The sequence below is a fragment of the Aquila chrysaetos genome, chromosome 1, assembly GCF_900496995.4.
Source record: "Aquila chrysaetos chrysaetos chromosome 1, bAquChr1.4, whole genome shotgun sequence".
NCBI lineage: Eukaryota > Metazoa > Chordata > Aves > Accipitriformes > Accipitridae > Aquila > Aquila chrysaetos.
In genome coordinates, this window is record NC_044004.1 from 47568367 (window position 1) to 47594731 (window position 26365).

The 26365-nt window shown below is 38.9% G+C and overlaps 1 protein-coding gene across 4 annotated transcripts in view; it reads right to left on the reverse strand.

Moving 5' to 3' along the window:
- Positions 1–260: 260 nt before the first annotated feature.
- GLRB (glycine receptor beta) overlaps positions 261–26365 on the reverse strand; it is a 53343-nt gene continuing 27238 nt past the window's right edge. For 3 of the 4 annotated variants that reach the window (XM_030017706.2, XM_030017697.2, XM_030017688.2), the window contains exons 6-10: positions 24626–24708; positions 21759–21899; positions 18193–18345; positions 11581–11873; positions 261–1242 (exon numbers count right to left, since the gene is read on the reverse strand). In XM_030017706.2, coding sequence (XP_029873566.1) covers positions 946–1242; positions 11581–11873; positions 18193–18345; positions 21759–21899; positions 24626–24708 — 967 coding nt within the window. In that variant the 3' untranslated portion in view covers positions 261–945. The remainder of the gene's footprint in view (positions 1243–11580; positions 11874–18192; positions 18346–21758; positions 21900–24625; positions 24709–26365) is intronic. The other variant, XM_041124744.1, reaches the window with a different exon arrangement.

Consider the following 26365-nt stretch of genomic DNA (forward strand, 5'->3'; position numbering starts at 1 on the left):
CAAGGGGATAAACAAAATGAATCAAGTAAGATGTATCCAATGCAACAACGAAAAATGGTGACTTATGTACTGCAGGCTTGCCAGATGCTACAGAAGATGAGCCAGAGGACAGAGTAATGTAAAAAAGTATAACCTAACCTGATACTGAACTGCATCTTCTGATGTTTCTCCAAAACTCCTGATGCCTTTAGTCTAGAAAGTGGACTGTTTGTTTTTGACATATTGTATCTAGTTTGTGCCTAAGGAAACAGCAGTCAAAATTTGGCCCAATGTTTTATTGTCAGCATATTCTCACACACTTAAGTGTGCCTGCTTGATAGATACAATTGTTGGGTTTTTTTCCAAATGAGCTGATTTTACAAAATTAGTAATTCTCTGATCTTTATTTTTCCACATAGACAAGATCAGCTTATTCGATGCTGCCTTCACTTACAAAGTCTGAATAATATGAATTACATCTTAGCTTTTTCTTCAACAGTGCCATCTAAAATTACACAAGAACAAGATGTTTGGGGTTTGGTTTTTTTTCCTCTGGAAATCAGCAGAAAAGCTGTTAAATACTACATATACTAGAATACTGATTTTAATAATACTCAACGTGCACATCAGTTTCATTGTCAGAAACACTTTAAATCTCTGTATGTTATTAATAACTGAAGAGCGTTATTCAGCTTTATAATGTAGTATGCATTGTCCTTCATATATATTCCTAAAGCAGGATGTATGCTGTACATTTATATACAACGCTGGTCAGAGCACAGACATTGCAGTGTCATGCTTTCATTCAAATTTCAGATGCCATATGTTCAGTACAATCGCATGGCATCAAAATGCAACATATTGCTTTGCAAATGCAAATAATTTCATACAGTGGCCTTCATGACTGGGAAGGGGTAATGAAATGGGATTATTTTACACATATGAAAAAAATAAATAAAAGTTTTATCATAAATATATGGACCAGTAGATGACGTTGAAGAACAAGAAGCAAAAAGGGAACAGTGCTCTCGCATAAAGATCGATTCTCTTTGCTGCTGATGGAATGACAGGCTTGGGAGGAGGAGGCTTCTTGTTGTTCTTGGCTTGAGATTTCCCGAGCCCATTGTTGACTTCAATGGGCTTCCCATAACAGTCATAATTCGATAATTCAAAATCCCTTGGCAAGCTTCCAACAATGCTGAAATCATTGGATCTCAGATCAGATTTCGAAGTGCAAACTTTTTTGCATCTGGTCTCACCAACCTATGAAATAAAAAGTGAGGGGAATCACGATCTACTCACCATATTTCATTAACAAACTTAACGCAGCTGCTAGAGAACACCGCAAACAAACATATAGGAAATTACTTGTTGATAGGGTTACATTACATGAGCTTAATTTGCTGAATGGTTGCATTATAAAGTACTTAAGGATGATCAGTCAATCATATAAACTAATCCAAACATTCGTAATTGTGTAATTTTTCATGCACAAGGTGCCTCATGCTGTGCAACCTGCTATAGTTAGACTCCTTCATTTTAAGATGATAGAAGGGGAGAGAATATTTCTGCAGAGTGTATTTTTGGAAATCAGTTCGGTGCTGATGAACCTGCAGCACAGATGCTATTCACTACTTACATTTTTCTGAGGCCTGGAAGCTATAGTCAGATTTAACCCTAAAATTCAGTGTTTGATGCAACAGTTAAAGTCTATTCTGGTTCTACATAGTAGCCAGCTCAAGATCCTGTATCTCATCCTAGGGTGACCACCTTGCATGGTGAGAAGGCACTTTCTTTGTACCTGCAGTCCTCGGTGCCTCTCTAAAGAAAGGAAACAAAGACGTGACACTGTTCTTAGCACTTCCCATCCATACACTGGAGAACTGTGTAATTGGGAAATCTAAATCCAGCAACTGAATACCTGTCTTTCCTACAGCTCTGCCAGTGCTCTTGAGGATCAAGTACTACTCTGCGATGGGGTAACCCCGGGCGAATCATTCTCTTTTACAGACCAGACAATTTTACTGGCATGACAATGAACATTTAAAAGGAAAAAAGTATTTGGTGCCCTTCAAACTGAAGTGTTTTGCGGGGCAGGGGGGGAAGGTTCCTATATTCCCTTCCTTGGACTTTATAAAGTTTATATTTCAGGTACGACAAACCTCTAGGAGGACCACCCCCACACTCTTCAGGGAGCTTGAAGGGTTTTGGAGACTACTTGCAAGGCACTGTGCTTTATGACTTGGGTAAATCTCTCCCAACGTTTCATTTCAAATGGACTATACAGAAAAGGAGGGAAAAAAAAAAAGAAAAAAAAAAATACTGGTTATGAAACTTAACTGCATTATTAATAATGCCATTTGTTCACAAATATAACCTAAGAGTTAGTTGGGAAAAATGCTTGTTCACAAATCAGGTTATACACATGTGCAACCAACATTAACACAAGTTTCCCTAGGGCTTCCTGGAGCCACCGATCCACTAAAACTTGGTTCTTCCAAAAGCTGCCTGTCCCTCCTTCCCAGTAGTCTATCTCTCCTCCACAACACCTTCGGGCATTTTACTCTCAGCTCTCTCCACCTCTGGTTTTCTGCAGTCTTAAGCTGATGGTTTGGGATATTTGCATCATCACATTTTGTAACTAAAATACTAATAGTGAAATACAGTACCAAACTTACGGATGAATGAAAAACATTCTGGAGAATATTATTAGCTTCTCTATGACAGCTGACAAGGTATCCTGGATGAAAAGAACCGTGGCAGTCTGGAAGAGACCTAAACTTCGACTGGGGCTTTTAGTCCTGTTACTGACAATGCTGATTCTGGCACAAGGTAGAAGAGCAGCACAGCCCTATTCCCTCAGCAAAGAGTAGATAGACCTCCCCAGATGTGCCAGACTTATATTTCTCAGGAAAACAGTAAATTTTGAAACCAATGCACTAAAACTGAGGTGCAGGTTACAGAACAAAATCAAGATTACAGGTTATAAAAAAGAAAAACAAGATAGCTGTTCTATGATGGTAAGGCAGAACTATACATACAAATTTCCTGCAACTGTTTCCCAGTCACCAAAGAGCTGACAGCCTGTGATAGTGTTCAATATCGGAGTAGCAGGGGCAAACTGTATAGTAAGGTGGTGACTGAGACACATATGAACACGATTATGTGACCCTGGGTGACATGGGGTCTGTCAGTCAGTGATCCAAGAGGTTCCTTCTAATCGGATCATACCCAATGATACAGGTAATAAAGATATAAGGCAGACCCTTGTGCAATGAAAGGGTAACTTGCAGGACTGGGGTGCATGTTAACTGAAGAGTCACAGGAATATTACATTTTTTCCATGGTCAAAACTTGTAAGATTTAGTAAGGCCGTTACAAGAAATAGAATCATGTATGAAATTATAAGCCTCCTTTTGGATTTGCAAACTTGTCGTCCATGCCTTGTACTACCAGCGATATACTGTAAAACTCAGTGACACTAATTGTAGCCTAAGCGCTCTCATTTACAATACAGAATAGTCCTGTTCCAACTGCAGTATCTAGAGAGTGCTCCCCTAAAGGCTGTTACAAGTCGGTTCTCATTCACTTGTGGGACAGAGAACTAAGGGAATGGCTTCTAGGTCACCTCTGCCTTATAAGCAGAGGATTGTTTGCAGCATGTTCACACAGAGCTCTGTTTCGTTTAGTGTCAGCTGGAGTACTGATTTATCAGGGTGACACAATTTCCCTTGTAAGAACAACCTGGCCCAAATTTTTCTTTAATAAGTATATGTTGCTTTTAAAAATAATTTCTTTCATTTCCCTGGGTTTAAAAATATAAGGTGCTTCTATTTTCTATATGCAGTTGCTGCCTAGACATATTTTTAAATTTCTTTTCATACATCTCTTCAACTCTCCAATATTTGTGTTGTTTTAATCTAAATGTGCTTCAGCTCACCTACAGCTGTCCCTAAACAAAGTGAGATAATACATATTAGAAGTAGTTTATCTGCTTTTTAGTCATCCTGTCTTGGTCTGTGCTAGAAGCATAACAATATTCCTGACACGTACCAAAGGCTACAGGAACCATTTCTGTGGAAAATGATACCACAGGACTTGATTTTAGAGTACTACACTGAAGACTTGTAAAAAAAGCAAGACACTGTTAAGTGTTATATCCTTTTGACTTCATCCTGACACAGAACTTGTCCCTGGAAAATATTTGGTATCATTTGCCTTATCCTGCTGCATCATCATGACCCGTGGGCCAGACCCAGCCCACGGGGTGCTTCCACCAGCTCTATGGCTTTTCCCCTGCAGGGGATGGGGAGCAGCTGTTTGGGAAGGGAAGGCTGCTGGAATAGTGGAGGGCCTCCCCATGTCCCCGATGGAACTAGGCAGCTGCTCCTCGTCCCTCTGGCGCGGAGGTGAGGGGGCTGAGGAGAGCACGGGAAGGCGACGTGGCTCTCGGGGCTTGGCCCAAAACCCAGACCTAGATCCTGTTTCTCCCAGGACTGGGCCACCTTGTCTGCGTTTGGTATGTTGGACAGGACACCTGCCTTTCGATGAACAGCTCAGAAATACCTAAAAATGACCCCTAGAAGGCAGAAGGCCCCTTGCGATGATCCTTTCTCACCTTTTACAAAATCCCGGCTGACCACTGCTCGCTGCCAAGCTCAGCACCTGCTGCTGCCACTGCTCCAGAGCTGCAGCGTGCGTGCCACTGCAGCGGGGCCGTACCCGGCTCAGAAAGGCTTTGTTTGCAGAGTTAGGGGAGTAATGTGATAAGAAAATGGGGAAAGAGAAGAAGAAAGAAGTGCTGCCTGTGCATGCAGACCGGCAGGAAGGGGAAACTAACTCCCCATAGCTGCGTCCGCTGCTTCTGGCGCTTCTCCTCACTCTCCACATTTAGTGCCCAAACTAGTTACACTAGATTTTCCTTTAAAAACATCCAGGATGGAGAATTTTTTCCATGACCTTGTTCCCCACAAACATATGTACCTTATTTCTAACCTGAATTTATTTGGCTTCAATTTTCAGTCACGCGGCATGACTATAGTTAGTCTGATTAACTGCTGGTACTTACAGATGGTAACAAATCTAACCTTGATTTTGCATAATTCAGATGATGTAACCAGGCCGACATATGAAGCCAAGGCAAATATTCTTAAGAGTTTCTTACCTCCACATCATTACCCCTGTCAACCTAATTGATAATCTTTTAAAAAATTATATTCAGTTTGATTAAATCAATAAACATACAGATCAGCTTTAATTTCACTGACCCATTTAAATTTATTAGCTAACATGGGGCTGAATTATGAATAATATTAATGATAATTAATACTTATGAATAATAATTATTAGTCAACCTCCTGTTAGCTATGCAATATTTTCCACTGATTGATGTCAGGCTTATAATTATTCATGTTATGCCACTTAGCCTTTAAAAGTATTGGCACAAAGTTAGCTTCTTGCTGTCTTTTGGAACCCTCCCGGTTTTAAAGGATTTATTAAAAAATCAACATTAACAGCACTCATGGACCAGCTCTTCAAAAAAATCCTAGATGCAACTTAAGCTGAATTCTCGATTGTGAAACGTCTAACTTTAATAGCTACTGTTTAACATCCTCATTAGCTACTGTCAATGAAAGCCATTTCATCATCTGATTGAATGTATCTGGCTTTTCCCCAAACACAGAGCAGAATATTTGTGCAACACTTTTGCCTTTTCTGCTGATACTTGATACTTACAGCATCTCTATCTAGTATTGGACTAATACTCTTGTTACTGGTTTTTGTATTTGTGCTATACATGCAAGGTAACTTCCTATTGCCCTCAGTTACGCTAACCATATATCCCTTTTGTTACCTACACCTATTATCTACACCTACTTTCTGGATTTCAGCTTACATTAACTGCTATCAGCTTCTCCATTTGCCAGTGAGAAGAAAGGAGAAATGCTTGAAGCTGAGGTAGTTTTCAGTCTTTGGGGAGTTTGTTTTCAATTGTGCTGTTTGTTGGGGTTTTTCAAATTAGTATAGCTTCCTTTCTGGTCTGTAGCTGTTTTGAACAGCTATATATATTGTTATATAGCTCACCAGCATCATTCATATTTTTTGTTTAAATTCTTCCACCCAGATGAGAAAACATAGTTTTCAAATTTGTGAAATCTGTCCTTTCACAGCACCAAAAATACCAGGACTCGACTACATTTGTTTTGTGCAAATAAATAGAATAAAGATCCTTTTCAATTGACTGTTCATCTTGTGATCAAGTCCCCTTTATCCATCAGGATGAAGTATAATATAAAATGCCATCATTTTGGATTCAAGAATTTTTGACAGCAGAAATGTATTGTCCATAATTTCTAGCGAAGCTTCAAACATGCTATAGCACTGGCAGCCTCTCAAGCTCAGCATGTGCCCCTCAGGCTGAAGTGCCTCCCTCCTGTAATGCAGCATTCTCTGCCCTACACAGCACGTCTTCTCTGCCATAAAATCATCTCTTCTGTTGCACCCAACCTCTTTTTGGCATGCAGATCTGTCACTAGTGCTGCCAGTTGTGTAAGAGTCTTCCATACAAGATGAAGGAGGAGTTTTCTAACAAACTCCGTCATTAATCTTTCTTGCACTTGCTTTGCGCTCTTCTCTTGCTCTTGCCATAATGACAGATGTAGATCATCAATAAAGTAATGCTTGTTTAGCATTAGTGTGTATTCAGACTGAGTATATTTTCTGGTGCAGCTCAGCAGGAATTTGCTATCACATTCAAAATATTCCTTGCAAAGTACAGCACAAAAATATTTATACATAAAATATCACAGAATCACAGCATAGCTGAGGTTGGCAGGGACCTCTGGAGATCATCTAGTCCAACCCCCTGCTCAAAGCGGATTGCTTGGGGCCTTTTTACCGTCATGTTCTGAATTATCTCCAAGGTCAGATATGTGAGTCACTAGAGCAGAAAGTACCTACTCCGTACCTGAAATGCTGTCAGGAGCTATTAAAATAGACTGCAGCCTGTGGGTTTGTGTACAAGATAAAATGTAAACTGGGTTTCTGGTGGTTCTGCAAGAAAAATCTGAGTCTGGAGTGCCACTCGAGGGGAAAAGACAATATGGGAGTATCAGGTCACCACAGGCCACCACCAGTGGTCAGGTATATTATAAATCAGTAGAGATTAACCTAACCTATACCAGGTTTCAGACCTTAGATGTGGCTCCGACAAGATAAGGCAAGCAATAGCACTACTTCTTTTTAAAAATAACTGGGTTTAGAGCTCTTACCACCACTTGCATAGCCCTATTCATCATACACCAGAACCATTCTTTTAGCAAATGTTCTCTCCAGTCATCAGTACATTATCTGTGGGGGACAGCTTCTATAAATGAGCTTGATGAAAATGTGACTTTTCAAATTGAGGGGTGTTGTTATAGTTAACAGTGCAATCTCTCCCTGTAATCACACCACCAGTGAAAGCAAAAAGATACTGATTCATCTCCAAAACATTTTCCTTTTTGCTTGTTTTTCTCACTCTATGATGTTGCATTGCTAGGAAACACACGCAAACTCCTACTGAGGGTTCCCAATAAAAAGCCAGTGCCAGCAGTTACCACCAGGTTGTATAATTTTCTCCTCTGCTTAGAACAGCATCTACTTGCAGCCGCTATGAGCTAAGGGAGCCAAACTGTACTTTCTCATGGCTTCTTGCCTGTAAATGCATAGCCATTGCCGCTCCTAGAGAAAACACATCAGAAGTGCTTATGTTGAATTTTCTCTTTTTTTCTACAGATTCAGGGTGATCTTGCCAGATGGACCACTTGACTTTAATCAGTCAGTCATATCAATAAACCTCAGGGCTTAAAATGGCACTGACATTTCAAGGGTTTTTGTTGAAGGGGGCATGAGTCATAAAGCACGGACTCAGGGGCTTGGTGTATACTGGCAACATACAGCTTTCACGTCAGCCAGTACCCAGGATTTGGTGGAGAGGAGAAGTAGCTATGCATCCATGGAAGCCTTTCTCCATCTTTGGGTGATTGGCAAATTGTGAGCATTGTTTTCATCCTGCCATCTTCACTGTCACTGTTGGTGACTATTGGTCATGATCACTGACTCTGCTGACACAGTGCCTAAAGTGCCTTCCACTGAAAACTTCCAGGTGGGCCCTTACAGGTTCTGTTACAGGGGATCTCTTCTCCTCACCTTCAATTACGAATGGCATCAAGCTTTTAATGTTTAGGATATACTGAGAAGTTTACCCCTTTATCCATTTTCTTGTCATAAAAAAGGAACAATAGGTACTTGTATTTTTAAGTATGACCATGTGTTTTTGTTATGGCTTGTTTTTTACTAATATCAAACTTGCCAAGTCTCCAGACCAGATGCCATTTTTATCTTTCACAAATGGAGCAAACACATGAAAACAAGTTGTTCCATGAGGGCTGGAACCAGGGATACCTGACCGCCGCATGTGCTTCTCTGCGCTCCTCCTGATCCTTCCCACGGCTGGGACCTTCTCACCCCAGCAAGCCCCCTGTACCTTACGTACCAGCCCCTTCTCCAAACCTCCTGCAGAGACATCACTGCTGCGATGCTGCATGGCTGCAAGAGGCAGCAAGAGCGCAACTTGCTGCTTGGGGAACACTGGCAAACTGGCCTGGCATTGGGATTGGGGGCATTTTAAAGTGAAATAAAGTAATTTCTCTTTTTAAACTCGATTCGCCTCTAATAACTTACAGATATGTATCAGCTCCATTCAGTTAATGTCTCATAATAAAGAAGTGTTTAATTTAACCTGGAGAAACACTTATAAATGCAATTATTCAAGCTCTTTGTTTTTCCCCACATGGAGTCTTCTGCTTCCAGGTCTTTCCTGTTGGCTTTACCTTTGAGTCCCATCTGGTCTATCCACTGTTTCAAGCCCACCTATGGTGAGATTTCCAGCTACACTCTCAGTCACTTTTGCCTTAGTATCACCTCCTATGTGGAAAGAGAACACCTTTGAACATTTCTACACAATGCACACTCGTTTCAGGGATATAGTTCTAAGTTGTCCTTTTCTCCTAAAGCTATACATTGGTTCGCCTAAGTCTTTCCAGACATTTAGCACAGTATTTTCTCTCTCCTCACACACAATCCTACATGACCCTGATGAGAAACAGCTCCTGAAGTTCTGGGACAGCTCTCTGGCCTCTTTTTGTTTCATATTCTTTATGCCTTTCAACATACATTTTTTTTCCATTACCTGTTTCTTTAATGTTTCCCTCCCTCGCATATTTGCCATATGACAAATGCATTCTCTACTTGATCATTCCTAGGTCTGTATGGGAGCAATCCAAATTTTGTGGGGGAGGCCTAGTTTTGGATTAGAAGTCAGAGCTACCGAAAGATTTAGACCTGTTCGGATTTAGGAGTTTAATACAGGCTTCTCCAGGGCTGAGAACTTTCAAAGTACTCCTACGAGGCAGCTGGTTCAGAGAGGGAGTTTTCAGCTAGGCAGATTTATAGCATTCAAACATATAAAATCTAGCATCACTGTCCTACCACAGCCTGACGTCAAATGATTCATCAGTCCGGGACCTTTCTCTATCTCAGCTTGGTGATCTTCCCAGAAATTACCAGCCCAGGACATCCCTCCTCAGGTAATCTATATTTCAAAGCAGGTGGCTGGATACAAGCAGGATCACTAGCCATGAAGGAAGGAGACCACTCAGCCACATGACCAGCTTTTACAGCAATGAAAACGTATTTCCACTATGTCTCAGTAAACAAATGTTTTGTAACTCTGCATAAAGATCATCAGAAGCTATGCATACCCAGGACGCCATATAAATCCAATATGGAATATTGTTGCAGAAATTATACATATTGGAATGTTAAAGGTCTCTGATAACAAATTGGGAAGACCCTGGAAAGTGCAGGTCAAACATGAGATGCTGGAGTTGACATTGCAAGATTGCGGAGGGGAGACACTTCAAGATCTTGGAAGGGCAGACTGAGGTCTGAATCCTAAAAACCTTCTCATGGGGAATGTTGCTTAATCTTGGTGGACAGCAACTCCCCTTCCTCTGAGTCTTAAAATGTACTGTACACCCAAACTTGCCTTCTTGAAAAAAAATTATTAAAAGATGATAGGATAGTGCAGGTGATAAAAGTTAACATTTTATTCTCCTTATGGCTATGACAATGGCAAGTACCTTAAAGGGTGTACACACTGAGGAGAGTCAGTAATTTAACAATTTGGTTTTGTTCACACTACTGAAAACTGTAGTTTTTTGTTAATCTTGTCATTGATCAAGCTGAACGCTTACACTTGTTAAGTACTTGAAATAGGAATAAACAGATTTTATGCTGCTCTGCTGGACTGTTGCAACTATTTTGTCACAAGAAACAGCTACATTTGGGACCTGCAAATTGCTGAACACAAAAATATCACATTCAGTTCAGGGGAAGCAAAACTGTAGTGGAGTCATCTTTTTCTACTCAGTTCCCACATTGCCTGAGCTTGGGGAATTACTTGTGACACAAGTCAAAGCACTCATGGGCTTGCTCTAAGCTGAGCCTGGTTGCCTGCCAAAACAGTTCCCAGAAGACTCTTCTACCAGATGAGAACTATGGTAGTTAAGTGCACCGCTCTGCGATATCTGCAGCTCCTCTGGACTGGGGGTAATCATTTATGGGGCAATGCCAGCTTGATACTAGGACAGGGTTTCCGCCATTCTGGCATAAACTACTTCCTCCTTAAGGAAACATTAAAATCATATTGTACATTACCAAAATTATCACTTGGATCTGGCCTAATAGCTTTTTTTTTAGACATCAAAATTGCTGAGTCATTGAAAACTATAAGCCAAATTCATATTCCACATATTGTAGCATAACGTATTTTCTTCTGTAGAATAAATGTCAATTAAATATCCCTCAGGACTGAGGGCAGTTGGCCTGGGATGTCTGATAACTCTTGGAGCACAAACGGGGAGTTTTACAACACCAAGAATTTAGCAACATGATGGAAAACTTTGGCCTGAGTGAAGATGTACATGTCATCTTTACCCGCATAATGAGATCTGACCAATTTACCCATAAACTCTATCTGGCAACACAAGAAATGCAGGAACTGTTTGACAGACAAACAGACCTGTCTTTTGTTTACAAATGCCAAGACTTCTGGATCCCTGGCTTCAGAGATGCTTGACATGCAATGCGGCGCAGCTGTGGCCATCCCAGGGTAAGCAATGAGACGGGTGTTATTTGAGTATGCTCTCAGCAAATACTGATTAAGACTACTGTCCTCTGAATAGTTACAGTTTGACAGCTGCTATTTATTATGAGAAAAATAGCAACTGTAAAGCTGCTTGCTACTTTATTTACCTGAAGCTCAGCAGCAACCATGGCGCTACGATATTAAAAGCAAATTTTTCATTTAGTACATCTGACCCCGAATCACTAGGGACCAATTGGTCAGACTGGTAGCTATTAATTACCAGCATGTTTTTAATGCCTTGGCCACTTCTAAGGTTAAGCATTATCCAAAACTATTACGACAGTATATTCCTGGAATTGTGCTAATAGAGGATAATGCTGATTTTGCATATACAGCTTCGCAGCTCCTACCTGTAAAGTGCTGATGTGGACAGGAGTCCCTGTGCCATTCACAGTGTTCTTCTTGGCAGCATTTCCACCCTTTCCTTCCACTTGCTCTGCCTTGGCAATCTTTGCTTTTTCGGCTTCAATTCTCTTTGGATTGTTTAGCATTACCTGAACCACTGCGTACTCCACCAGGGATGCAAACCCAAAGAGAAGGCAAACAATCAGCCAGACATCTAAGGCCTTCACGTAAGACACTTTGGGAAGCTCAGCAGCAAGAGTGGTACATTCAGATGCCAAGCTGAGCACTGAGAAAATACCTACAAAAAGAAAAACAATATATTGATTAAAGAAAACTTACCCTTATTGACACTGGCTGTGCTCTTCCTCTGAAACAGACAATACTGAATGATGCTTTGTAACAGTGAATGGGACTTCACGATGTGGTCGGTGCAGCAGGTATATACAAAGTGCACATGCCTTCAGTCAATGAACAAGTTAAACTGAATACTTAGGCAGGGCATTGAAGTTAATGATGAATTATTAATAATGACTACCTTCATTTTATAAACAGAGAAACAAGTAAATGAGGCTAAACTTGTTGCTGTGGTTTTCCTACTCCATCACACATCACACAGTTGGGAAATGGGCTTTCCAAAGACATATCTTACAATGTGCATCTAAGTCTGGGAAGATGGAAGAGAAATATATGATACTTAAAAGTTTTTGCTGAAAAGCAAAGCTGTATCAGCACATTAAAAAGTCTGTGTTCCCAATTCACTGTGAAGATGAAAACACTGAGGCGACTGAGGGTCTACAAACATTCCCTATCAGAGCTTCCAGGATCTAGAGGAAGCTTTCTAGATAAAGTGCGTTTCAGGAAGGCCTTATCATGAAAAACACGCGCATCTGCAAAGACTGCTGAAAGGTCACACTCAACGTCAAACTGGGTTTCAACAAGTATTTCTCCTAATAAGGCTTCCAAATGTCACCATCAACACAGGGCTCACATCATAAGAGACAAAATATAAGCCTGATCTCAGAAAAAGATTTCCCACAGGCTCCTATGAAATGGAAATAGTAGCACAGACATTTGGAAAAAGCTAACTTTAGAAATGGCTGTCATGTGCACAAAACTTAGTTCAACCTCCCAGTTCAGAATGTTGCATTTTGGTTTTGTGAACGCTAATGATAAAAACCTTTAGTTATGAGTGGGTGGCTTCATGAAATGTAATTGGTGTCTAAAGAAAATGTTACGTTTCTTATATTGGTTGCATGTGGTATCCAAAACATGAAAAATTTTGTAATTCATAGAGAGATCATTTTCTTCAGATCCATTTTAAGTAACTGAGGATGTGAAAATCTTAATAAAACTGGAAGTATCTGTATTGGCCTATGAAAGTATTCAATTCTAGTTGATCATAAATAACACATCATTCTTTTGCTACTGTTCCCATTCGGATTTTAATAAGATTGATATGATACTTTATTTGGTATTAATCTCAAATGGGCAATTTACTAGCTGCTAAAACACTGAAGAGAAAGTATAAAGAAATGATTACAGTCATAAGATTTTAAAATACAAAATTTTATGACGTTTTATTTAAAATGTGTAATATCAACGTATCATTGCAAAGCTGGATTTTTTTGTCCACTGGGATAACACAGAATGGCCAGATGTGCTATCTCAGATCAGAATGACATGGCAAATACTGAATAGACAATCGTCAGTGTCCACTCTGGCCTATTTTCCATCTACTGTATTAGAAGCATTCAAGTACAAACATTCCCATAAGGACAGAAAGTGAGCATAGAATAGTCCCCTTTTAAAAAAATTTATTTTCACTGACCAACACCATCTGTCTGGGGATGAACACTAATTACAGATCATAAGAACTGCAATAACAAGTACAAATAAGGCTGTACTGCCTCTTAACATATACAGGACACCTCTGCCTATGCCCAGCTTGCTGTTTGTTCTCTAACAGTATACTGTATCAAGTACCACACATATCTATGCTCGACTTCTGAATGGCAGCCTCTACCCTTACACTGAATAACCAAATTAGCCAATGATATGGACTGGCTCAACGTCTTGGATGTTGTAATTTTTTTCTTACTAACTTTAAAAATGTTTACTATCTTAATATGCGAGTATTACTTCCATGCCTGGTGCTGAAAACATTTGTACAACCACTTTGTAGAGCTTAAAATACTAGATCTTACAATCTTGGATTTAATTTTACAAAAATAACTTACAAATTCTACTGGCTGAAAAGATTTTAGTGGAGCAATTGAGGTCATGGTGACCTGCCGCTAATTTCCATTTGTCTGGATTCCTAGGATGAAAAGTTCATTCTCAGAGTTTGAGAAACTTCTAGGTTTCCAAGGTAACACTAAAATGAGATGGAAGCACAGAAATACTCTATTAAGCAACCATTTGCTGCCAGATCAGAGTTGGCATGGCCTTGGAGACCGTAGCACCAGAGTTGTAAGTTGCACCTCTGGCAGCACCTGCACTAGGTACCTACCTAACACAATCCAAAGCTCAAGGCTCAAACATGAGTGAGGAGAATGAACAATTAAACTGCAAGATTACTTTTTTTTTTTTTAAAAAAAGGAAACAAAAAAATCCCCCTTTTCTTCTCAGGGAGCACTAAAGAGAAGGGACAGAGCTCCTTCCTCCACACTTGCAAAGTAAAGGGAAAGTTGGCCTTTCTAGGAAATACCTCTGCATTTTTGCCCCTATTGTGGCATCCTTCTTGATGGCAAAGTTTAGCTTATCAGTAAGGTTAGTCAGCTCCCAGACTAAAGCATGATTGTACCGAGCTACTATTTTAAAAATTCTACCTAAGGTTACATGTGGATAATATCTGAGAGTGTCAGTCCAGCAAAGCACTTCAGCACATACTGCCAGATAAATAAATCTCCCGTTTTTGAATCCATCAAACTTACTGGCCTCAGCACTATCTCCTGGCAGTGAATTCCACAGTTTAATTATGTGCTGTATAAAATATCATTTTCTGGTTTATATTACTGCTTCAAAAATATCTGGCTTCATCTCACTAATGTTATTGAAAAAGGTAATATTCTGTCTTGCTTTCCTTATAATTTGGTATCTTTAATACATTCTCTTCTCTCATTAAACTTCATAAACTAAAAGACATAATCTTGCCAATCCTTCTTCATACTACAGTTTTAACACGTATCTTTACGTCTTTCCTTCGAGACCCTACATTTGTTACGATTTTATAAAATGAAATAACTAGAACTAAGTTAGATCTGAGGACAGGAGTGACGGCAGGCGGAGGGGCATGCCTGGCTGCAGACCTAGCTGTCCTTTGTATGTGGGGAATATATCACTGATCACTACTCCAAGCTTTTAGTTACCCTGTTGTACTCCCTGGTCTGCATTCTGGACTAATGCTCCATGCCGTCAGGCCGCTGCGGGGGCACAGAAGTCCGATATCCCTTCAGATCCCTACAGCTCCAGGGAAGATCTTACTCCCTTTGGGGATCACATGGCAGTGAAGGAAAGAAAGGAATTTTTTAAATGGATGCTGGCATGCTTTCCACCTGTGAAGAACTCAAGAGAGTCCTGTCGGGCTCATTAAAAGGTGAAATACAAGCATCTAATTAGACAGAAGCATTCAGTGGTATCAGCCTTTGTGTCGCATAGCCACAGCTGTCCAGACACCAGTCCTTTGTGGACTTCCCTACCACCAGATGATCTAGTTGGGTGAAATGAGACAGGTATAAATAGGACTTGCAACTTATTCAGTTCCTACATGGATACAGGCTTTTTCTTCAAACAAACATCCTTTTCCCAGAACATTAATCAGTCTACAAAAACATATTCTGCTTACTGGCTTGCAAAGTGTCTTGTATTCCTAAATCACCTGGAAACTTCTGAGATGCCTTGCCGTGGGGAGCAGTCGCCCACTATACTTAACTGTAGGGATGACTGCATTAAGATATTAAGTAAATCTGTAGTAGCTTCTCATCTGATGAGATCTGTATCTAGCCATTGAGAGTGTAGAGGCCATTGGTAACACTTTCTTGGGATTAGATATCATTCACTTGACACACAAATGTTAATCTTGTTAGATTTCAAGGTCCACTATCTTCAAGGATGTAGCTAGAAGAGCTAGTTTGTTGCCCTCCTTCAAATTGGAGACACATAACTCTTACCCCACTGACAGTGTTAACAACTTGCGTTACTAAATACTGACTCATGACTAAAGGATTGTCAGATTTAAGGTTTTTTGCTTCTCTGGGGATTCAGGAAAATTCACATAGCCAGGCCAATGGTTAGTACCTTTGAAAATGCACTATTTCCAAAATGCTAATACATAAAAGGAGCCAATAAACACTTATAATAAATGAAACAAACAATAAATAAGCATGCATTTTTAGTCACAAAGACATCCATGTTACATAAATCAGCACTATAAATCAGCCTCTTATAAATCTAATATATAATTAATAAGCCTACCTGGTTGGCTATTTGAAGTGCAGGATGATAAAAGTGGAAATACAGGTCAGGTTTTGATCATATTGGAGCTCACTATATGAAAAATATTTCCAGTTCTTGCTTCTATCTTTTTATTTTAATGCATGCTACATTTTCCCCACACTTCTTTTCTTAAAATGTCTTATGTTTCCCATTATGGAATGAATCCTTGCTACTTCTCAAGGTAAGAAATTATATTTGTTACTTGCTATCAAACTAATACAGATTGTGACTCCTCCCCAAGTAACTATTAATATTTTTAAAGGTCAAAAAAAACCCCACCTGATTTGTATTCTGAAATAGACCCCTAGAAAAAAAGATACAATAAATATAATGAAATAGTGGTTTTGTTACATTTAATTAGAGCAAGGTAGTCAACTGTGGTTCACAAGCCAGAAGTAGCACTCCAGTCACGGCTCTCCAGATTTTACAATAGAATAGACCATTTCAGTTGGAAAGGACCTAGAACGATCATCTAGTGCAACTGCCTGACCAATTTGGGGCTGACCAAAAGTTAAAGCATGTTGTTAAGGGCATTGTCCAAATGCCTCTTGAACACTGACAGGCTTGGGGCATCGACCACCTCTCGAGGAAGACTGTTCCAGTGTCTGACCACCTTCTCGGGAAAGAAATGCTTCCTAATGTCCAGTCTAAACCTCCCCTGGCGCAGCTGTGAACCATTCCCACGTGTCCTGTCACTGGATACCAGGGAGAAGAGATCAGCACCTTCCTCTCCACATCCCCTCCTCAGGGAGCTGTAGAGAGCAATGAGGTCGCCCCTCAGCCTCCTTTTCTCCAGACTAGACAAGCCCAAAGCCCTCAGCCGCTCCTCACAGGACATTCCCTCCAGCCCTTTCACCAGCTTTGTTGCCCTCCTCTGGACACATTCAAGGGCCTTCACATCCTTCTTAAATTGTGGGGGTTTTGCCGCTCTTTTAGTTTATTTCGCCTGTCATATCACTGGAGGAGGAAGAGGCATGGTAGATGACCTGAGATGGGAGTAATGGGGCTCAGGCCAGGGGGTACGTGGATGCTTTTCCACCTAACAAAACTCAGCACCGTTCCTGCTCCAGCTAGCTCTTAACAGGGATTTCAGCTACCCACTGCTGCAAGACTCTGCAGATCACAGACACAGACTGGTAAGGTGATGTGGCAGGTCCTGACTCCAAGGGGCTCCAGTGCTTATCGACACACATTCATGCACGTGAGGCTGCACAGGAGTCACGTCCTGTGGGGGTGTGGAGGTCCAAGTGTGGGTGAGAGGTTTCTGAGGAAGGCAGGTGGCTGGAGGGATTCTGCAACTGCACCCCTGGGGTCTTGGAATCAGGTGCACTGAACCTCCTGGGACATGGAAAAGATTTGGAGACTATGGACTTGGGGAGGTGGGAGTGCCAGGGAAAAGGGGAGCACGGGGGGGCCAGAGCATGGGGCAGGAGAGGTCATGGCATGGGGAAGAGAATCCAAATAGGAGAATCATTGAGCTCTTGGGGTCAGCAGGTTTGGCCACCCCAGAGTTGGAGTCCCATGTACAATCCAATTAGTCAAGATAATATTGTTTGGATTAACTCCATGTCTTACTATTTCATAATACATGAAGGGCCCGCATACTGCGCTGTGCTGAGCAGCATGAATGCACGAGCCTGAAGTACTTGCATGAACTGAGCCCCTAATGAAATAAAGCCAATCAGGTAACAAGGATGCTAATTCTCTTCCAGTCATCATTCTGTTTCTATTAATTCAGAAAAACTCCTCCAAGAGGTAGCTATGTAGAGCCTTACCCATCATCCTGCTTTCTTACTGATTATTCAAATGTTCAATTTCCTATAAACTGCATATTGCCACAGTGTCTGCAGCATCACCCGAACGTGGATAAGATCAGATTTGTCTGGGTTGAGAGAAGCAGAGACAGTGTGCTTATCACACAAACGCTGGAACCATTATCAAGCAAAGTCTTAATGTGGAGGTGGATTTTACAGGACTAGGAATGAGGAGATTTCAGTGAAAATGATGAGCAGATAATGGAAGTGAAGTTGCTTTCAGTGTCCAGTGTCATGTTGTCAAAGCAACTGAGAATGACTCAATGGCGTTAAAAGTGGATTGTGACAGTATGCGTAAACGCAGGTTACCCAGTGGGACTCTTGCAGCACTTGCATCAGGATTGATCCAAAATGACAGCCAGGACAGAACAACAATTAGCAGTGTAGGAGCATAAACACCCATCATGTAAAATCCAACTTGTCTTCTTAAAGTGAAGATTACTTCTACACAAGTGTAATAACCTTTAAAGAAATAAATGCATTAATGTTTAATGTGCTTTGCAGGTCAACCTCTTCCGATCCGTATCTTCCAGGCTTTTTTCTATTTAAGTTAAAAGTTCAAGGATTTGATTTTCTTTATAAATGCAAAGAGTTCAATTTGAAAAAAATAATGTTCAAAACACAGATCTATATAACCGCCAAGTGTGGTCAGGCATGTGGTACTCTCTGTGCTCTATAAGGCACCCTCCACCTTTTCACAGCGCATCAGTAACAGGCAGTTAAAGTGACTCCTATCTTGATGCTGGCTTCAAGATGCAGTCCAGATAAAACCAATGGGGTCTAGCAGTCATACTAGCTTAAGCTCATCTGAAAATCCTACTTAGCATTAATTTGTGCAAAAGATGGAATAAAGAAATATTAGCGTAGAAAGTTTAGAATGGAAAGAGGTGATCTGAATGTGACTAAGCAGAGATTCCCCCAGTACTGAAAGCTGGTACAGGTGACTTCTAAAATTGGTAGAGACTTTTTAAAAAATACTCTAAAAATACTGTAAATTTTAAAAACAAGGAATACTGCCTCAAATCTTTTAAAAGAGGATCTAAAGCACACAAACATTTCAGAAGATATCTGTTAAGATGAATTCAATAAAAAATAAAGCTGCAGATACTAGAGGTTTTGCTGGAGATAACAGATGGATCAGGAAGTCCGATAACCAGAACACAAATTCTGTTCATATTTTCACTCAATTAGTAGAACTGGCATTTTTGTGTTAATATTAACACAAGAGCATTGTAAAAACAACTTCATAAACTATTCTATCACAATGAAAAGGCATTCCTATGTTATATTACAGCAATTCCAAAATACAGATCAATCTATATCTATCAATCAAGTTGGTGCAAAGCTGATTTAGAAGATAGAATCTGTCAAAAATGTATCTATTTATCTTCTATATTTTATCAATTAAGTGCCATAGAATGATAAGTTATCTTAAAAGTGCTGTTTGGGCATACAATAACCAAAACAACATAACAATAAAACATTAAGGAAAAATTTCCTTGTGTAGAAGATACTATACAGTATTTCATAGTTCATTCTATCCTCTTCAATGTTCTGTTGTCTGACAAATTTCCCCTCTATAATTTCTGAAGAGTTTCCAGATACTTCTAGGTTTTATTTTCAAATGAGGGATGACCTTCAAAATCATTATTTGTTTGCTTTATGCCAGAAATGCATTCTGTATGCCTTTGAATCATCTTTCATCAGGCAGAGAATAGTATCTATTGCCCTCACCATTCAGCTCGCAAGGATCTATTTGGATCTGTCATACATATTGATAAACAAAGAATAGGCAATTTGCAAATTTAAATATTCAATTTATTGCCACAAAAAGTCACCCCAAATTAGTTGACCCTCTTTCTACTTAGGTAGGTATGATAAAACTTCAGTTGACGTAAATTGGCAGTAAAGATTAAGTTCTTTGCAATTGGCAAGAATCTCCTACATAGGCCATAATTTTGGAAAATATCTTCTACATGCAACACTGCATCTTGATTACCTGTAAAATCCTTAACTGAATTAATTTTAACTATGTGTGCAAAATCTGCTTTTTAAAATACCTTCAATATAAGAATTTAAAGTAAATCAAACAACTACTGATTACTGAAAACACCCTTTAAAAATACTTCAGAGTACTAAAATATTCCATTCACATTAATGAAGTATTAATTCCAGTCTTGATTATGAGATTAGCATGGATGTTCTTAATTTTTAAACAAAAAGGATTCACAATAAAAGAATTAGGAAAACTTTAAAAAACTTCATGTTGTCACTCTACCCCCTCTGATGGTTCTCTCATGTTCTTTCTTCAATGTTCAAATCACATACACACACACACACAATGTGACCATTTTACTGAGCATTTTGCACAGTGTCATTTCAACTTGTGGTCACAAGGTGCTGAAACTTGAGAGAACACTACTGATTTTCTTTCCTGTTTAATAGTAAAGTGTACAATTCTTAGATATTTTTCTTTAAGGTTCCTAAAAATACCTAAAATATCAAAAGAGTTTTTAGATGTTTAATTTTAGATTTAGGGCAAAACTCAAAACGATCATGATACCTTCAATAACAAGATAGCAAACTTTTTCCCTCAGAGAGAATGTAAGTATTCCAATTTTTCCATTTGTGTAACTTTTATTTTGGAATTGCAAGATCCATTCCTTTAATATTTCACTACTTTACAGCCTATTTTTTTCAGTAAATTCATTGTTTAATAAAGAATAAAATATTTTTCTCACTGCTAAGTAAGCTTCTACCATATCCTGACTTAGATTTGAATGCAATCACTGGCAATTGTTAGTTGTGCTTTCACAAATGCAGAATTTTCCTGAGGAGAGCTAATTTCATATTATTACAAATGGTAAATCACCTGGGATGCTGAGTTATGCAGTTAGGCTAAGAACTCCCTCATTTTGCAGTTAAAAAACAAACCCCATTTCAATTTTCATTATCTTTTTCAAGTTAAATTCTTTAACTCTGAGATCTCCTAAGGTTACTTGAGCTCTGTTCAGACTTGGGATCTAGCTCAGAAGTAACTGCAAGTAACAGACCCTCAACTTCAGCTGAATAGTCAATGAGAAACTTGCAGGGGATCCTCAGAAGCTGCAGCACCACAGCCATCCTCACTGAGTTTTAATGAGAGGTGTATTTGTATGATGTAAGAGCACTCACTAAAATACACCCTGCTGACTTCTCTTCTTGTAGAAAGTCTTGTGGTTGCCACAGTATGTGAGTACTTTGGATATAATTATAGGCAGGAATCAATCAAGGTAGAAAAGATAAATCATTAGAAGCCAGAGTACAAAAATCATTGGATAAATTTGTGCCCAAACTCAGAAAATAATCATAGGATGAAATAAATACAGGGCCGAGGATTGTAAGCAGCCTTCTATAATGATGGACTTTCCAAAACACTTAGAGAAAGGAAGAACCTGCAGGGTGAAGCATGTGAAGTTATACTCTAATACTATCCACTTCTGGAACAAAAGTCGGACCGGAAAACCAAAATCATCCTACTTTGCTGCAACTGGCATAATTCTATGTGAACATCCTTTCAGAAGAGTTAAACACTTACAAGCATAAATGGGTATTAGGACTATAGAAACAAAATGGTGATAGTAAGATCACAAGACATGTAAGCAAAACCAAGACAAACATTTAATCTCATCTTCAACCTAGATGTTTCTACATTTGAATTAGTTTGCAGTAATCACATATGATAGTTACTATTATATGAACTACTTGTTAGTTAAAAGTAATCTATTTTATCCCATGAAATCTAAGGCATGAACAGGAATATTAACCATTAACTATAAACAGTAATTGAAGGAAGCTTAAAGTTTTTTACCAAGGAAATTACTTATATTACCTACCTGTGCCTTTATAGTACTTGGTACAGTTACCATATTCGATATCCTCCTTTTTAATATCAAACTGAGGCAGAGCAATTTTCTCTAGCTGTACAGGATCTCCAGACTGCCAGATAAACCGTAAGTCATCAGTTGTGTAACCAACTACAAGAACAAAATAATAATAATCGTTTAAAGAACCATCTCAATCAGAGTAAGCTCTGCAAGAAAATCTAGCATACATGTATTGTATTTCTTTCACTCTTTTTCTTTTTATATCCTGTTCAAAGAATTAAATACAAAAATGAAATAATCCATAACTGAATTTTTATGTAGGCCTAAATTAGGACTTGGTGGGTAGATCATTACATTATCAGCAATATTACACTGATTAAGAGGTGTTTGTTACAGTGCTTACTGTTTAAACAAAGCAAGCAAAGCTCTGTTCTCCACAGCTTTGAAGTCTCCCTATTCATTCATACTCTACTTCAGCAAAGCACGAAAAATATACTGAACTTTAACAGCACTCACAAGTCCTAGTAACTTCAAAAGAATTTAAAAACTCAATTACTGTGATGAATCTTGGGTTTTGTGTAAAACAACCTTTCTGCTTAGTTGTTCAGATTAAAGGCTCTGATTCATGAAAGCATTGCCATTCAGGAAATACTTGACCAGGAATTTAGATGTGTAGTCCTACTGAAATCAGTTCAGTGCCTTCATGATCTCCTGGGTATGGACAGACTTCAACATACATGTGAGTGTCTAAATCATGATACATTCAACACCACCAAGTGAGAGGCAGTGAAAGGTAAGCTCACAATATTCAAGCATAAAGCAATATTGATTAAATATGCATAATCATAATTATGATTTTACATGCCTTTTTCTGCTACCTTCTGTTTATTAAGGATTAACTTAATTCAAACAGAGATAATGTGTGTTAAATGGGAACAGAGATGGGGAAACATAAAAAGGATGGGAGTTGGAATGCAGTGTTTTGCAATTCAAAGCCTCTGAAAAATGTTTAAAGAACTATTCTTTTTCTGGAGGCATTAGATTATTTTTTTTACCTTTGAAAAACAGCTGTGACTAAAAAAGGTAAATTGTTTATAAGCTAACTTCTGTAAGATTCACAACTTTATAAAAATCACAATGCCTCAAAGCTCCATGATGGAAGGTAATATAAAAAAAAAATTAGATGTTTTAATGCTTCATTCATAAAATCAGTCTCACCCCCTTCCAACATACAGCAAATCACAAAACTGCCAAGATCCTTTATGATAAAAATTACTGGACAGTGAAAATTTTGTCTATAGGGAACTGGGTATCATAACTGCAGATACAAGAACAGCTTAGTAAAAATTGGTGGCCTTTTTGGTTTTGGAAATCTAGCAACTAGAAATAAAATATTGAGTTGAAAATAACTTAAGTAGAATAAAACTGCCAATGGCTAACAGGGAAAGCAAGCCCACTGCTGGAACTGGAGGGACAGACAGAAAGTCATGGGTACCATTCTTACTGTTGTCAACTGAATTAAAAGGTAGAAAGAAAAAAGTTCAGTGCACATTGCCTTTCCAAAGGAGCAGATTCCTCCTGAATTTGAATATATCAATTTAGGATGGAGAGAGACAATAAGGTTGTTTAAATAAAGTTACTGATAATTTTTTTATGAGTATCTCTTCCTTGAATAACTATGCTTTGCAATGCTTAAAGGCAACCCAGACTGAGAAAGCTTGAGCAAACTTCCATTAATATTACCATCTAATTCCAGTTTAATCCCAAACTGATTTGGGTTTACTATAAGAGTTTACTTCAGCTCATGTACATACATATTAGTGATGGGCAAAACTACTATGGACATACTACAGTTCTAAAGGTAAATGCTGGCAATCAATAACAAAATTGTAAAGCTCTGATATCATTGTTGTTATTATTATTATTATTATTATTATTATTATTATTATTATTACCGTTGTCCCCACTGGGATGCCCTGCTCAGCTTTGATTAACCTCGCTCTTTCTTCACTTTTGTCTTCCCTTCCCTGACAGCACCTTCCCCACCAGACCTGGTGGAGTGACAACTGAACAAAGTTTTTGTCCAGGAGCTGGCCGGAGCAAGCCACCTTCCTTCTCCTGCTCCACGTTTGTCCTTACTCAGAAAAACAAAATTACCATGAAAGTGGGATCACCAGGGATCAGAGTGTTGGGAAAAGGCTGTCATTGAGTAGGAACCCTTACACTTGGGGCGCAGGAATGAAGATGGGTTTCAGAAACATTTTGGCTGCAACTTCCAGCATGGCATGAAGCCCTTCAGAGGTGAGGCCTGCCTGTCCCTTCATAAAATCAAATCACCTAGAGACCAGGGAAGGATTGGTAAGGGAGAGATGCCTGACTACATCCACAACACATCTTGAAACCACTTTCAAAAGGTTTCATACTAAATGCTTTCAATGTATTAGCATCAAATACTTTTCCTTTGGTACCGTATCAAACGAGTTTCAAACGATACCATACATCATCAGTCCAAGGGGATAAATTGGACCCCAACAACCTACAAAGCAACACAGGTTGTGGAAGTTAAAACTACCTGGAAAACCATGGATTCTTTTTTCCAAATGATATGTGTTTCCATTTTATTAAGTTTATTGTAAATGTTTTTGTAAAACTCATCAGTTGTCATTATGTTTGATAGCAAAAGCTAAAAATAGAGTGCATGGTGCCAAAACCCGTAATTTTTGATAGGGAGAAGTACATTGGTAGGAACCAGTGAATATTAATTTCAAGATTCATTAAAAATGTTGACATGAGCAATACAGAATTGATCATTTTTTGTTTGATTCTCAGGCACGCCTAGAAGGCAACTGTTTTTATGCACAGACTGATTTACATACAGCTTTCCAATTGCATCTTGCAGCGCTGTGTATCCATAGGAAACAAGGTCAAGTCCAAAGGGCATGACAGAGTAATAGACAATCTGAAAATACAGAAATTGAATTTTAAAACAGTTTGAGCTGCCATGTAAGTAGTAGATGGCAATAAGAAAAAAAATCACAGGTGTTTGATTTTCAGCTTCTAAAATAGCAGAAAAAATTAATTACAGTTATAATAAATAGCAGTTTGAAATTGAGCTATCTCTAGTAGTCCAATAATAAATTTTTATAGCGAGTTTTAAACATACAGTAGTTCACAAATTAGAGAACTACTAATACATGACAAAATACATATAAGTCATAAAAATAACTAAACCAAAGTTCCATACAGAACAGAGTCCTGTCTCCAGCACTGGCCAACGGCAGACTCCTGAAGAAGACTATGATACTACAGCAATCAGGAAATGATATTTCACTAGATATCCAGCAGCCTCCCAAAAGTTGCACCTCAAGGACTTCCTAAACCAGAAGTGATGCTTCAGTATTTAAGGGACCTTGACAGATTTTTTTTTGCCTCCAAGAAGCTGCTCTGCTTTCAGTTGCTTTCTGGAATCCGTGTCAACTTTAATCATGCACTGCATCCTGCAGCAAGGAATGCCGTAGCTAAGCTGCACACACTCTAATCATCTCCTTTTATCTATCTGGAGCCTGTCTTATAGTTCTTTTACTGGAAAAGAAGGTGAAAAATCAATGTCCATCCATTCTCTCTGTGCTATTCATGATTTAGAGACCTCTATGCCACCACCTCAATTATCTTGTTTTTTCCAGTGTGAAAAGTTCTGCTTTGCTTAGCTGTTATTCACAAAGGATGCTGTTCCATGCCTTTGACCATACTTGCCTGCCTTCTTGCAGTGGGAAGACCAGAACTGCACCTTGTATTCAAGATGCAAGTATAGCATGAATTTATACAGTGGCATGACATTCTCTTTAATCCCTAATACTTCCTAGAATTCAATTCACTTTCTCAACCAGTACAGAGCCATTAGCCGATGTTTTCTGAGAACTAGCCATTATTACCCAAAGGTTGTTTTCCTAGCTGGTAATAACCACCTCAAAACCAATCAGTTTTTATATAAAGTTAAAATAGTTTTTTCCCACATGCATAATTTTCAGTTATTTACACTGAATTTCATCTCATACCTTGTTGCCTAGTCATTAGATTAATTTGTAATTCTTACTGTGTTTTCTTACCTTTACTATCCTGAGTATTTTGGCGTCATCAAAAGTGCCTGCCAATTCAGTTTTTGAGATGATTTATGTTGAACAGCACAGGACCCAGAAGAGATTTTTCTGTGGGACTCTACTGCTTACTTCCCCTCATGTAAGCACCAGCTCTTTACTCCTACATTCAGTTTCCTAATTCAGCTAATTCTTAGCTGTTTATGCAGGCAACAGCTTTCTCTCACATGCATTTTATCATTCACATATTTTGATAACTGGAGATTCTTTCATTTATACGTGTAATATCTCTGTAAACTAAAAATACAAGGCATAGCAATTATATATTTTTAAAAAAGAAAATGTTAGTAGCATGTCACCAAACCTCAGTGCCTCAAAAAATTAATCTTACCTGCATACATATAATTTATGAACATAATGTATTATTAAAATCCACAGAATATTTTTAGAGGACAACATCAATTTCAAACTTTATTGAATTTGGTTATGTTATTTGGAAGTTTCAGAGAAGAATTTTTCCAT